Genomic DNA, 14,014 nt, shown 5'->3' with positions numbered 1-14,014 from the left:
TATTTGATGTCTTGACAAAACAAGATGACACAGGGGAGAATGCATTAAATTTTGATTTTTTTCATCTAACCTGTTACAGTTGTGGCAGCTTAATTTCTTTTACTTTGTCCTGAAGATGGCTTTTTGTACAATCACTCTAATTGTCACACCACTTCATGAGGGTGGGTCTGGCTTTCCCATTTGCCTTGATTTTTACTAGGCATTTTTGAACATGTTTTGTCCTTTATCACATAAGGAGCTTTGGGTTGGGCTTTGTCTTCATTAGAAATAAATCAGTGAATGGTGAGATTGTCAGAGAAGCAACTGATGTTTTCTCATTAGAATCTAATTTGCACCCTTTAGTTTAATTGTTCTGGATAACGTGTTGGGAAACTACATAATCTGAGAAACAGAACTTGTAATTCTGAAGGGAAAAAAACAAGGTGATTGCACCCTAAGTTAGGTCTTAAAAACTTCGGAATGATCTAATTTTGGCCTACCTGTATGTTCAAATTCAACTAAAATCCTCCCCCCCTCCATCTCAGTAAATAATAAAAAATAAAAATGTAGGTAAGCACCTCTATTATATTTTCAGTGCTGGTTAAAATGTGAAGACCTGTCAATTTATTCTTGTAGAGAATGTGTGATGTGCAAAAGATCAACATTTAATTTTTCTTCATCTAACAGTATCTGTTGATCTACAACCGTATCTCCAAGTTGTCTTTCCTTATTCTAATCCTCTGTGTGTGTCAAATAAGATGGATACAGTTGCCCTCCCTTGCACTATTTTTGAATAATGCTTCAATATAATGGAGCTTATTTAGCCAAGGCCTCTTCCTTTTTTCTTCAGGACTGTGGCTAGAATGTTTTCTGAGGGACCTTCTTGGAATAGTTCTCTCTCCTCCTCTTTGCAGTCCTAAAAGACCACTTTCGTTGTTGTTAATATAAACTGTCATAGCAGGTTTGATCCATGTGCACTAAATTGTTTTCTATCCCTCTTCCAAGAGAAAGAGACTGAACAAGGAAAGAGGAGCTATTTTCTGGATTTAAATAATACTATTAATAATAATAATACTAGTTGACAGGTTGAAAAGATCAAGGCTTATTGGATGATTATTTTCATGTGTAGCTTCCATTGTTTCCTGTATTTAACAGTCGCTAATGGGGTAAGCGATTTAATTCATGTAAACTTTACATTTTTATGCAAATGAAGCTGATATTTATTAGAGCTAAAACAATTACACTGGCACTCAGTGAGTAACCTTGTGTGCGTGGGGAAATGTGAGAGAGCAGTGGAGGTCCCATGAATGCCTGTGCTGTAAACAAATATGAATTTATACCACTTTTTACAATTTAGAGACAAAAGAGCTCGGAGAACGTTGCTTGTTAGGCTTAGAGATTGCTTATTAGGCTTGATAACCTGAAATAACTCCTGATTGGCAGACAAGTCTTGGCCATACAGTTCTTCTTAAAAGAAAGATAGCCCTTTTTGATGAAATGTAATAAACAAAATGATAAAAAAATGAAATGCTAATTGCATTTTAAAGAGGTCTTTTTTTCCCCTAAAATTTTAATAGGTGGTTGTATTGTTACTGAAAGAACAGTTATGCTAATGACTGACTACTTAGATGATTTTGCATTAATATAATAACCATTACCTGCCTTAATGCTTTGTACAGTATTGTGGCAAAATAGCGAAGCCTAAAAGAGTTATACAAAAAGCAGAATTCTATAATGAAACAGAATTATACTTTTCCACATGAATAGCATGCTTTTTAAAAAATTTTTTGAAGACTGAAATATTATGTCAGAAACATATTTTCTTTCCAGTATGATACAGCTGCCTCACATACTATCTGTGGCTTTTGGTGGATTTTGTATGTGTGTTTTCCTCCTTCTTTCTAAAGACCATGGGGAATAGAAGATTTCTAACTTTTTTGTTTGGTGATATATCAGTTGTATCCACTGAGTTATTAATTATGAACACTGGTCTCTCTTGGAGGGGGGCTTGCTGTTTCTTTTCTTTCACACAGGCTAGCTTCTGTATGATATTATCAAATTTGACATAGGTTTTGTTTGTTTGTTTGTTTGTTTGTTTTTGCATGGGGAGCCATTTTCTTTGGTTCTGCTTTGATGTTGTGGAGCATTCTAATTTAATTCATTTTGCTCTTACTTGATGAGCCCAGTAACACTGCCTAACCTCGTCAGTTATCATCCAGGTAGAGCCTGAGATCTGGAAAGGACTTCAGTTCCTTGGGACATCCATGAACTGAATAACCAGAGATGAAAACCAGTTTCTAAATTCTTAATCCAGAGAAATGGAAATACAACAGTATTTTAAATGTGTGTATCTTTACATTTGCATTATTTGTAGCCATAGCAGTTATGAGAATATGCTCATGTCCAAGATCTCTGTGTATTTATACCTGGCAGCATTTACTTAGAGTTAACACTGAGTATAAACTAAAGAGAAAGGAAGAAAAAAGATGACATGTTATTTTCAGTATTTATATTGTGTCATCTCCCCTCCCGCCCAATTCCTCCAATTGTCTCTGGGATTAGAAATAAAGTATTGTTTCTGCGGGTGTTTTATTTATTTGTTTGCTTTTTACACTATCCCCATCCCGCTCACCTGCCTTTCCCCATTGAGGGTGCAGGGGAAAAATAAGCCAGATTGTTTCAGTGGTCTTCTAGCGTTCAGCTGCTATAAAGCCATTTGGAAGTAAAAGAAAACTGTATCAGGGAGAGTTTGCACAGCAGTGGATGGGCTTTTAACCCATCCACTTGTTGGTGCTGAGAACGGGGTGGGGAGGCAGCAGCAGGCGCGCCCACAGCGCCCCGATGGCGGCACAGCTGTCAGGCTGCCATGCTCGCAGGTTTGTGCGCACCTGGGCTGGGCCACACCCGGTTGCTATCAGTCAGCAGTGTATCAAGCAATTTTTGTTTTTAATTCCTGACTTCCTCTTGAAACTCAACTAAAGAGTGTTAACTCTGTGTGTGTGTGTGTGTGTGTGTGCGTGCGTGTGTGTGTGTTTTAAATTCAGTTTTGTATGCTAGCATTCTTTAAATGTCTGCCAGAAGTTTAATTTGAATTTCTGATCCCTGAAGGCAGCTAGACGGAATCATTCTCGTTCTTCATAAATTGCCTTCTATGATTCATTGTTAACTCATAAAACATACTCATTTCTATATACTCAAAGAGTTAAGGTAGTTACAGTATCGGGGATACTTATTTTTTTTTTTTTTTTGCATTACATTTAAGCTGTCATTTGAGAAAGAAATCAAGAATTAGCTTGAGCTCCTAGTTAAGGCATGAGCCCTGTAGCACACAAACCTCAGAAATTAATGTTTTTATCTCAAGGAGGGTAAGGTAGATGCATGGAATTGGTGGGGGGGAGTTTAGTTTTGACTGAATACTCTGAAAGAGGAGCTCATAAATACTAGAGCGCTGTAGTTAAAAACTCACATGACTGTTTTAAATACTATTGATTTAAACCAGTGGCTAGATTTTATGAATCAAAGTGTAATTTCGAAGCCTTGGCCATATTTCTCAATGCTGAAGCACTCTCTCTTGTGTGCCTTTAGCTGCTTTCCAGACATTCAACACAGGATTAAATGATAGTAGTTACAGTGATCAATAGGTTAAGACCAGTACAATCACTCTTGCCGCTAATGACCTCAGTAGTAATGGGCAATAAAGTGTGGGCTGTAATAGCCTCTCGCTGGTACTGCATGCCCTTTGATTCCCAGTATTAGTAGGGACTAGCTACGTGAAAAAGTTGGACATCGAGAGCTAAGGCAGTGAATGTGTAGGCTATAATTCTTAACTATTTAAAGCCTCACACTGTGTTCAGATTTCTTCCTCTTTTCCTTTTCCACCCCACAATGGTTTCTGGTTCATTTGGCTATGTTTGTGAAAGCTTTCCATAACTGATTTTCATGACATGTTGGAGGAGAAACTTTGGGGGAAAGTCGCAGTTTCATTACGTTTATAAATGAAGCTCGAGCCCACTCTGGAAGCTCAGCGTTAACTGGTGTGAAAATGTGGTTTCAGATGTAAAAGCAGAGCTGAGGCCACCAGGATCTGATAGCCCACTTCTGCTCATTCAGAGACCTGTCACCAGGCTGGAGGATTACTCAGACTTCTCGCCCCTTTCCCTCCTTTGGCTGTGTCTGCTGCTTTAAGCATTTGATTATTCGTCACCACCTCCATGGAGATGTCCACGGGGGAAAAAGAAGGGGAGCCTCAAGATCATTTTACTGTTCTGTAACATGACTATGGATATTGAATAAATAACTCTGGGGAAAGGAGATTTAAACTGTTGACTGTATATGGGGATTTAAAAATTATCTGTGAGCATAAGTCCTTTTTAAAACTTTTAGATCTGTTTTGTTGAAGCATAATTTACATATGATAAAGTATATTTAAGTAGACAGTTGGAAGGATTTTGGCAATTATATCCACCTCTGTGACCACCAAACCAACCAGGATAGCTGACTCTTCTGTCACCCCCAAAAGTTCTCTGGTGCCCATTTCTAACATAGGTTTTCCACAGTCACTTTAAAAATTGTGAGCACGAGGCTGTCTATGGTGGTTTCTGTTACAACACTGTTAATTTCTCGTGCATCACCAGCTTCGATCTTACACCACCCTGTTCCTGTCTGTTTTCCTGTTCATCACCATCAGAAATGTGGCTCAAGAATATTTATTTTGTATATCATCCAAGAAATGCAGGAAGAAAAAAAGAAACCTTAAACATGGTTCTTTTGTTTGCTTAATCAAACCTCCCTGTGTGATGATGCAACTCTCAAGGAAAAGTAAACTTCCATCGTGATATGTTGGCTTTCGCTGCTCAAAAGATAGTGATTGGCACCCAATACAGATTGAAGCATTCAGAAAGTTTCTCCTGTATGAAGACAGAGTCAACTAATTGGAATTAATTTCTAGATGGTTAGATGTTTGGATAATGTCTTCTTGGTGTTTGTCCTAGATTAAATGCAAGTTCACTGTTCTCACCATTGGTGATATTTCGTGCGGTGGAGTATCTTTTTAAAAGGATAATTTATCCATTCATATACATCTGTCCCTGTTTGCATATAAAAATATTCAGACATGCCCATCTGTTTTAAATTACAGTGTATCTACAGCTACACTTAAAAGGCCACTGCAATAGGAAGAATTTGATGATGACCTTCCAGACTTGGGTTAATGAAAATTTTCAAATGTTCCAGCTAGTGTTTTCCAAACAATGGGAGACTTGCACATAAACATCCCCCCACACAAAACATGCCCACAACAACAGTGGAGGCTGTTCACTGTATATGAATCTGACCTTCAGGAACCATTTTTAGTTCATCAAAATTAGTGATGCTGAGAAATCGGGACATCAGTGCATAATGACTGTGAAATTAGGAATGAGAGCTCGCTATGCAAATGACAGGACAAATCATGTGAAAAAGTCAAGATAAACTGCATATTAAGACATTATGTTACATAAAATTAATACTGCATTTCTCCCTTTTGCTTACTGCTCCCCTGAAAGATTTTTTTAATTCTTTTATCTTCTGATCAGCTATTGTCTGCCGGATTTTTTTTTTTTAAGTGGCACACAGGCAAAGTGCAAAACATGTTATTATTCCCTTTTATTGTAATACATGAGATGACAGCAGATCCTTTTTAACAGAGTATATCCTTTACTGCTTCTAGCTTCTTGCTGTCACAGGTTTGATTAGAAACCAAAGAAAAGTAAGATGCTTAAATATTACTGTTCGAAGACATACAGGTTTTGTCTTTTCTTTCATTTTTTTCCCCCTTTCCTTATCTTTTTATTTGGGGGGGGATAATTTTTCATGAAATAGTCTTGTTGTATTACGGGGCCTGACAAAATGGTTCTCATGTAGTCTGCAAATTAAACACAAGTGCAGTGATTATTTTGAATAGCTAAATTACATTCTAGAAAGCTTGCAGAATTCATAGCATTGTCATTAGGTATCCGCTTGAATACAATTTGTGTAACCTTGGCCAAGACAGCCTGTCATTTTAATGTCAGTGTTTTATCTGAACAAGACATCATCCTTTCAGATACAGCATGCAGGTTCCTTGCAGAGATGCCCGTGCAGAAACGTGTTAACAGTTGCAAATATGAAATGCTATCGAGTTCATCACTGTAGCTGTTTGTCACTGAAATGTCATGGAAAGCGGCTTTTACACCATGAAAGAATTGAGACATCTGTGTGCTGGGTGAACAGGGAAGGGCAAAGGCATCAGAGGGAGGGTCTGTGTTGCAGTTCGCAAGGTGCCTCCAAGGTTCAGCCGTCCATAGGACTCGGTGTTCATGGACTGCTCTCAGAATAACTGTCCACAGAGGACTGATTGTATTGGCTCCAGCTGGGAAAATATTGGTTCCCGTTAAACTTCTTCCCTAAAATTCAAGTGGGTGTTAACTTCCTATATCTCACTATGACCAAGAACTCATTAAGCAACTGACATCACACCAACCTTAGCTCCAGGTAGCTTGTATTAAGCTTTTACTCCTTGTTTGCTTACCAAACTCTCAGGAACGCTTGTCAGTGGCTGCAAGGTTTTGTTTTATTTTTCTTTATTTGAAATCCACTACTTGATTGATTAGAGTTTGTGGCTGCATCCCCTTTGGACAGATGAATCGCATATGGGAAATGGGTCAGTCCTCAAAGCAGGCTGAAGACAGTCTGTCACTGAACGTGGAAGGCTGAGTGCTGTGGGTGTGCGATTTCCTGGCTTCCTATTTATCCTTCGTTAACGTTCTAGGTTCCCGTGTCAGTGGCTATGATGACACCTCAAGTTATCACTCCCCAGCAAATGCAGCAGATTCTCCAGCAGCAAGTGCTGAGCCCTCAGCAGCTCCAGGTTCTCCTCCAGCAGCAGCAGGCCCTCATGCTTCAACAGGTAATGGTCCTTCCTCCTTCCCTAGCGTCCCATGCCTCCAGGGCCCCACCCCTCCATTCATACTTGCCCTCACCTGAGCAGCTCCTTTGCCCATTGAAGCAGTAAGCAGAGCGAGGCGGGTGGGGCAGGATGTACGTTGGTCCCTGGGTGATCAACTGCATTTGCATCCTTGAAAGAGAGGGACCCTGCCAAAGCCGCGAGGGTTTGGGCCAGGAGAGTACCCGATGGACTGAGATTAGGGCTATAATTGGACTTGGTAGAAGTAAGATCTTTTCGGCTTAGGGGGCTTTGCGCTCTTTTATTTGGTAAGCCCAGAGGCTTCTAAATGATGTGAATCAAAGCAAAACGAGAGCATGTCAGGAGCAGGTTTAAATGTGACAGCTCTCGAAGTCCCCATTTCAACTCAGAAGCATACAGAACTTTTCAACATCAGGAAACATCTTGGAGTTTGTTAATTGTCAGGTGCACAGTTGGTTTCACCCTTTTTGTGTCTGCTGATGCTGAAATAAGCTTCTGGCTGCCATGGTGCCATGCGGACCTCATAGTCTGCTCTGATGGACCCCTGAACCAGATAGCGGGGATTCGGGACCATAGCGATGGGAGCTGCTGAGGCAAGGTGGTGGGGACCGGAGGCAGAGGAAACTGGCCACACGGAGATGTCCACACTGAACAGCCCCCAGCACCGCCCAAGCCTGACACTGAGCATGCACAATCTGCAGCAGAGAGTCACCAGACTCCCTCAGCAAGGGCGCTTTAGCTTTGTTGTACAATCAAAGGTCATTCCTTGCCTTCTTTTAATTAGTTTGTGTAGAAAAATGGTATGTTTTTCATCAGTTCATTTTGGAGATTACTTTTCAAACAATAATGCCAAGAAGAGTCAGCATGCACTGAAATTTATTGTTGAGTTTCAAACTAAAGGTCAGGCCATTACAGATAAAAGGATGCTATTTTTCAAATCACAGTTTGTGTATGGCACTGAAAGGGACAGTGGCTTGGCACTGCCCTCTGTTACTTACCGTCCTCTTTTTCCTTTGTAGCAGCAGCTTCAAGAGTTTTATAAAAAACAACAGGAACAGTTGCAGCTCCAACTTTTACAACAACATGCTGGAAAACAGCCTAAAGAGGTACCGACAATACATATTTTACTTTCAAACCACAGATCCCAGAGGACTATCTCGTGGCTATTAAACTGTCATTCATCTTTTAAATGATTGCACAACTGAGCTGACTCTATCGGTTCTCAGCTTTCAGACTGAGAGTTATTGTCCTGTTTTCTTTCAGATTTTTCTGGGTTCTGCTCGCTGGCTGCCACGTATTTTTGAACACTGCTACAGGTGTACCTCGTATGGGCGCTGGGAAGAGGAGGTTGGGCCGAACCTTTAGGGTGACTTTTGCAAATGCACCCCTGAGCTGAGATCTAGCTAGGGGAGGTGAAGTGCTCCCAGTAAAATTTTAACTGGGCGCACACTTGATATTTTTTCTCCCAGCTCGAAGAGCTTGGGTGTTGGTGATGGCTTTTGCCTTCAGAAAAAGAATCCTTATGCCAAAAGTTAGAGCAGGGTTCAGAACACCCCATCTTTGTTGAACAACTTCTTCCAAGTTGCATGGATCATAATTGCTAATGGCAGGCTTGGAGTATTTGTGTCTTTCTGAGAAGAACTTGTGTATTGCGATAGCTTCTGTGTATGCAGGCCTTTATAAGTGGGCAAAGTGATCACATGTGCCTACTGCCCAGTTAGGTAACAGTATTCTCTCAACAGAAGGGAAGACCTTCCCAGGCAGGGTTTCTGTCCCACCTTCTATGCGACTCAGTGTGGCTGAGGCTTGGTCAGATGGGGGAGTACCTCTGGGCATGTGTGTGTTATCGTGACATCTCTCTTCCCATTTCAAAGTTATCCAGTGTCACTTATCTGCATGTTTTCATGGTGGACTGAAATTCTTTGCATTTGAGTATTCTCCTCGGAATGACAATGTAGAGCTTGGTAAACAGCTCCCAGTCCCACTGAACAGCTTCTTTGCTGGCCTGCAGCAGGCAGCCCCTGCCTTCAGCTTAGAAGGAGTCCTGCCAGGTGACTCTGTCCCTGGCCGTCTCAGGAGCGCGGGTGCCTGGAAACGCCTGTTTTCGCACGCTGGGAATGACCCAGCTGTTCTCACTGTGCCGCTTCCTCGCTCTGCACAAACTGGGTGCGTTTTCCTTGCCCTGCCAAGGGTTCACCCTGGAGTCCTGGTTAGCAGCCTGGATGGAAACCCCTGCAGAGTAGGGGCAGTTTGGGGCTGAAGGGGAGGAGGTGTTTTAATGAAACTGCTGACACAACCTTAAGTACGGTGGCGCGCTACCGGGTGCTGCCATAATAAAAAAGGGAACAGATTAAAAAGTGTCTAAAATGTAAATCTAAAGGACTAACAGTAATTAAAATGGAAATGGCACAGGGAGGGAAGGCATGTAATTGTGAGATATCACTGTGCAGAAGGCTCTCAGCTTTGTTTTGCTGGCTGTTTTTCTAATTCAGTAGGGCTTACTCATCAGTGGCAGTTCAATGCGCGTTAATGACTCTGGGATTGCAGGCATCACTCTGGACAAAGAAATGATTATTGTGCGGTCAAAAGAAGTTCAAAGACAAGAAGGGAATTTCAGTTTTTTCCTTAGAGATCCACATTCAAGAGCATATAAATTAAGCCAAATGTTAAAAACCACAGTCTGAAAGCTGACTTCAAAGTCACAACTCTCTAATTAATGAACTGCGAGCTTCAGTTTGGACAAGTTGTGGTTTGATGCGCCCATAAATCAACATGACAGGCCTGTTTCACAGTCTCAGACAGTGCTTGTCACGGAGTCACATCAGATGTAAACACAGCAGAAAAAAGAAGGGATATGAAGGAGGTGCAATTGATCAACAGAATTGGTAAAAACCCACTTTTGAAGCACATTATGCATGATCACAGGAAATGGTTACAGCCTCAAGAGGTTTCCCCTTCTGCTGTTGCTTTTTTGAATCAGATTTCTAACAGCCTTCAAAAGGGAGAATAAGAATTATGGAGTTTCTCCCCTGTGGCTCGCAGGCAATAACCCCCTGTTGTTATTTTGTGCTTCTTTCTTTTCAAAGGCATCAAAATTTAGTTTTTTAAAGATCTTTAACTCTATATTTGAAGACAAACAAAAAAGGGCCGCACTGTCATTCTTATCAGTTACCAGGGATTGTGTTTTTCCTTTCTGTTGCCACTTCTTATTAACCTCTTACTTGGTCTGTTAGACATAGTTTGGAATGCACGTCTGCATGCTGGGAGAACATGAAAGTTCAGATGAGCTCAGAGGGCAGATAAAGAAATGCAAAGGCGAAAGTTACACAGCAGAAGGAAGGATAAAAGTTAACTCGCCCAAATTGCTGCCTTCAGAAAGGGAAGGGGGCATCTCGGGCGCACAGACCCGCTGGTGGTGTTGGAATTTGGGAGCGGGGGTGGGGGGGGAAAGGGGGCCGCTCTGTGTCTGAACCAGGGGACGGTGGTTACATGAGTAATAGTGTTCAGCATTTCCAGGCCACTGGGTTTGTTGTGGTCACACTTTGCCATCCGTTTTGATGGTAAAGGTGGTGTTGCCTTCACATCCTGAGGGGTGGCTGGGCCCAGACCTACAGCACGTCCCCTTGGATTCTACTGGTGTGTTCACGGCACCACTGAATGTTACCAAGTCCTGTTGGAACAGTGACCAGGCGATCCTTACGTCCCCCAGGTAAGGGGGGAGCCTCCTGAAATTACTATGCCGGTGGTGGTCCTTTTGTGCTACCATGAAGTAGAGTCACATGGTAGTAATTTCATGATGTGGACTGCTGGTTAGGATTTTAACAAGGTTTGAACTTGGATGTTGACAGATGGAACAAGTGTATTAATTTACTGAATCCCCAGTCATTAGTGGCTCATAATTTTGAATCGTCAGCCACCCTCTCCCCGCCTTTTCCCTCTTTTGATCACCTCTGCAGTAAGATACTTGATCCTGGGCCAGAACAACATACTTTAGTCTCTTTTTTCCTGAAGTTGCCTCGAGTTGTTGAGTTCAGACCTGAGACCTTCTTGGGAAGATGGGCGCTCCGTAAGCCCCATCCAGCTAGTTCTTAGGTGACGGCTCATTACTATTTGACAGGACGGGTGTGGAAAAGTGAAGGCAGAGTTAATTTTAAGTCAGGCCACAAAAAAAGAGCCCATCCTGTGCGGGCGAGGTAGGCTAAGTTGATTGTTTTAAAAGGGCCGTTTGTCCTGGGTAGTTATGACAGTTTATGTTAGGCGGTAGGGAGGAGCCGAAGAAAGGAAAACAGACCTTTGACTGCAGCTCTAGGGAGGGGATCCGAAATGCAAGGTTTATCAGGGCATTTTAGCATTTTAACACTGACTACTGACCTGTCCAGGGGACTGCAGGGAGACCTTTTTTGTATGCATTCAATTGTGAGAAGTAAACAAACGGCTCGTATCCTGTGTTTGGTAACTGGGTGGGGAGCACAGTTTGGCAACCAGTGTTGCTTTTAAATTCTTTCTTTGGACAATGGGCCTTGTATACTTTTATATCCTGGCTTTTCAAACGCGGACAGCTCTCATGAGCTTTTCCTAGGGATGGCCACAGAGACAACAGAGCAGCCATCAGTCATTTTATATAAATACAGAATTTCTAAACATTTCATTTACAGTAAGACAGGAAACACTCTCCCCAGACCCCGGCCCCCCCCGCCCCATGATTTTCTACTTCAACAAGAGCTGAATCCCTGATCTTGTATTGTACCCATGTTGTTTTTGCTTCTCTTCTTCCCCTCCCCCACCTTTTTTAAAAGCATCATGAATTAGTATCTGTTGAAGAAGTGAAAAAATCATTTTGACATGAATATAACTATCATTGGGTTTTACATTAATGTGATAACTTGGGAAGGGGTGAAAACAATTGGATCATTTTATGCATGCTGTTCTTCAAATGAAAACACTGGCTTTTCATTTAAATTTATTTAAATTTTTGTTGTTAGTGGTATAGAATTTGTTTTTTGGAGTGAAACTCAATTAACTTTCTCAGTGGCATGGTAGTAAGTCTGAAATTGGTTGCTAATATGAGAATGATGGTTTTTACTGTAAAATAAACTACATGGAGACCAAAAGGAAACCGCTCTGTTTCTCCTCCTTTGAACTTTGCATCAGAAGGTCTTGGTATATATACCATTTTATGGATGTATCAGATCAAGGTCATGTGTTAGGGTAAGTGAATGCAGTTGTTCGTAAAGTGTAGTTATGAGAGGCTCTGAAAGGGTTCTGTAGTCCTCTTGGTTGGGAATGTCTCTCTCACGTGTTGAATAATACTCAGAATCAGGAAAACAAATCTTGTGGCTTTTCTTAAAGAACCTTTTTCCTTTCTTTTTCTTTCCTGGTTCCAGAACTCCCTTCCCCAAGAAGGGTTAATTTTTCTTTCATAATTGTTAGCCATAATGTGGCTAAGACCTCCACCTCGATTTGATTCCTCGCAGATTAAGGATATTAGATAATTTCCTTCTATTTATTGTAATACTGCACTGTATTATCTTTCTATCACTCAGATAATTACTGAGGAAATCTACATTAATTTTTTTGGCTGGAGCAAGGCCTGCTAAACACAGGAATGATGTATTGATGTTTTACACAACAAAAGTTTTCCTCTTGTCATTGTCCAATCAACAGAAAGATATTTATCATATCGCAGAGCCCCTTCTTTTCAAGAACAAAGCGGGTAGGGAAGCACGACCAGCCAGCAGACCTTGGGGTTGGTTTCTGAAACTCAAGCCAAGCGAAGGCATCTGCAGCTTAAAGTGTCCTTCATATTAAGCACTCACAGCCGAGTGCGATGTTGTTTGCTAAATTATGAATGTGTGTAATTAAAATCTAGTGGCTGTTTCTATGAAAGATTTACAATGTTATTTCATCGTTTGTCATGGCTAATTAACAATATTAGATGAAGTTTTTCTTCTTCAAAGGTCTGATTTTTTCTCATTTATTTATGTCAGAAGTGATAAACAGAGTAGTTAAAAGCTTCTCCCTGTGCAGGCAGGACAGAGGCAGCTTGCTCCTTCACACCTCAGGGTTCAGGGTTCAAATCCCTCTAGACCTCGAGTGGTGAAACTGGACTTCTCGTGTGCCTCATTACAGGTTTCAGAGTCTAGAAGTCCGCATTCTGACTGCAAAAACTCAGGCCTTTCCAACCACAGGAAAAACTGCCTAGATTGGCAAATTGTCTTTCTGTGGGAGCCAGGAGGAGAAAGGGCCTCCGCCCACCCCTTTCGTTCCTCTGCAGAGGTCCCCTTGAAGGCAGCCTTGAGCCCGAGCCTTCCACGAAGCTCTGGTGACCACTCTCAGTCCTGGCTGATGACAGGGTGTTTGAAGACCACCATCCATTTCGCCTTCCCTGGGCAGTGGCCATCTCATTCCTTTTTTTTTTTTTTTCCCTGCCTGATTTCTTTCAGCAACAGCAGGTGGCTACCCAGCAGTTGGCTTTCCAGCAGCAACTTTTACAGATGCAGCAGTTACAGCAGCAACACCTCCTGTCTTTGCAGCGCCAGGGCCTTCTAACCATCCAGCCAGGGCAGCCCGCCCTTCCCCTCCAACCTCTCACTCAAGGTAAGCATTGATGATGCAAAAGGCATTGGTCTCTCAAGACTCTGGGGCAGTGATGGGGGCGCAGGGGGAGTGGGGTCTCCTTCCAGCTCATCATGAAGGAGATTGTTTGTTTAAAACACGCAGATGCACACTCAGAGGCAAAACCAGCTCAGGTAACAGTGATGGACCCTTCCAGAAGCCGGAGGGCTTGTGAGTGCCAAGATGACAACCTAGGGTCGTCTGCAGGCTTCGCCGATGTCACAGGATCAAAATGTTGCAGGAGAGAAGGCAGTACTGCTCTGTCTTAGGGAGCATTTTAATCAGATCTCACATTTTCGGTTTGGAATCGCAAATACATTTTCTTGACGGCTTTCGTTAGTCATTTTAAGATACATTGTACATCCTGTAACTTGCTCTGTTTTAAATCGTAGTAATGCCTTTGAAATGTCTCTTTTTAACATCTAGGGAGAAATTCAGGTAAACAATTGTGATTCATCTCTTGCTGTTACAGAAGCC

General features: G+C 41.9%; 1 protein-coding gene across 3 annotated transcripts in view; it reads left to right on the top strand.

Annotated features, from left to right (window-relative positions):
- The window catches only part of FOXP1 (forkhead box P1), a 620,529-nt gene that overhangs the window by 521,858 nt on the left and 84,657 nt on the right, over positions 1-14,014 (top strand). For 2 of the 3 annotated variants that reach the window (XM_052636448.1, XM_052635792.1), the window contains exons 8-10: positions 6,767-6,904; positions 7,942-8,028; positions 13,366-13,519. In XM_052636448.1, coding sequence (XP_052492408.1) covers positions 6,767-6,904; positions 7,942-8,028; positions 13,366-13,519 — 379 coding nt within the window. The remainder of the gene's footprint in view (positions 1-6,766; positions 6,905-7,941; positions 8,029-13,365; positions 13,520-14,014) is intronic. The other variant, XM_052637104.1, reaches the window with a different exon arrangement.

This window comes from Budorcas taxicolor, chromosome 1 (assembly GCF_023091745.1).
Source record: "Budorcas taxicolor isolate Tak-1 chromosome 1, Takin1.1, whole genome shotgun sequence".
Lineage (NCBI taxonomy): Eukaryota > Metazoa > Chordata > Mammalia > Artiodactyla > Bovidae > Budorcas > Budorcas taxicolor.
Note: the sequence above shows the minus strand (reverse complement) of the source record. Positions and strands in the feature narration are given on the sequence as shown.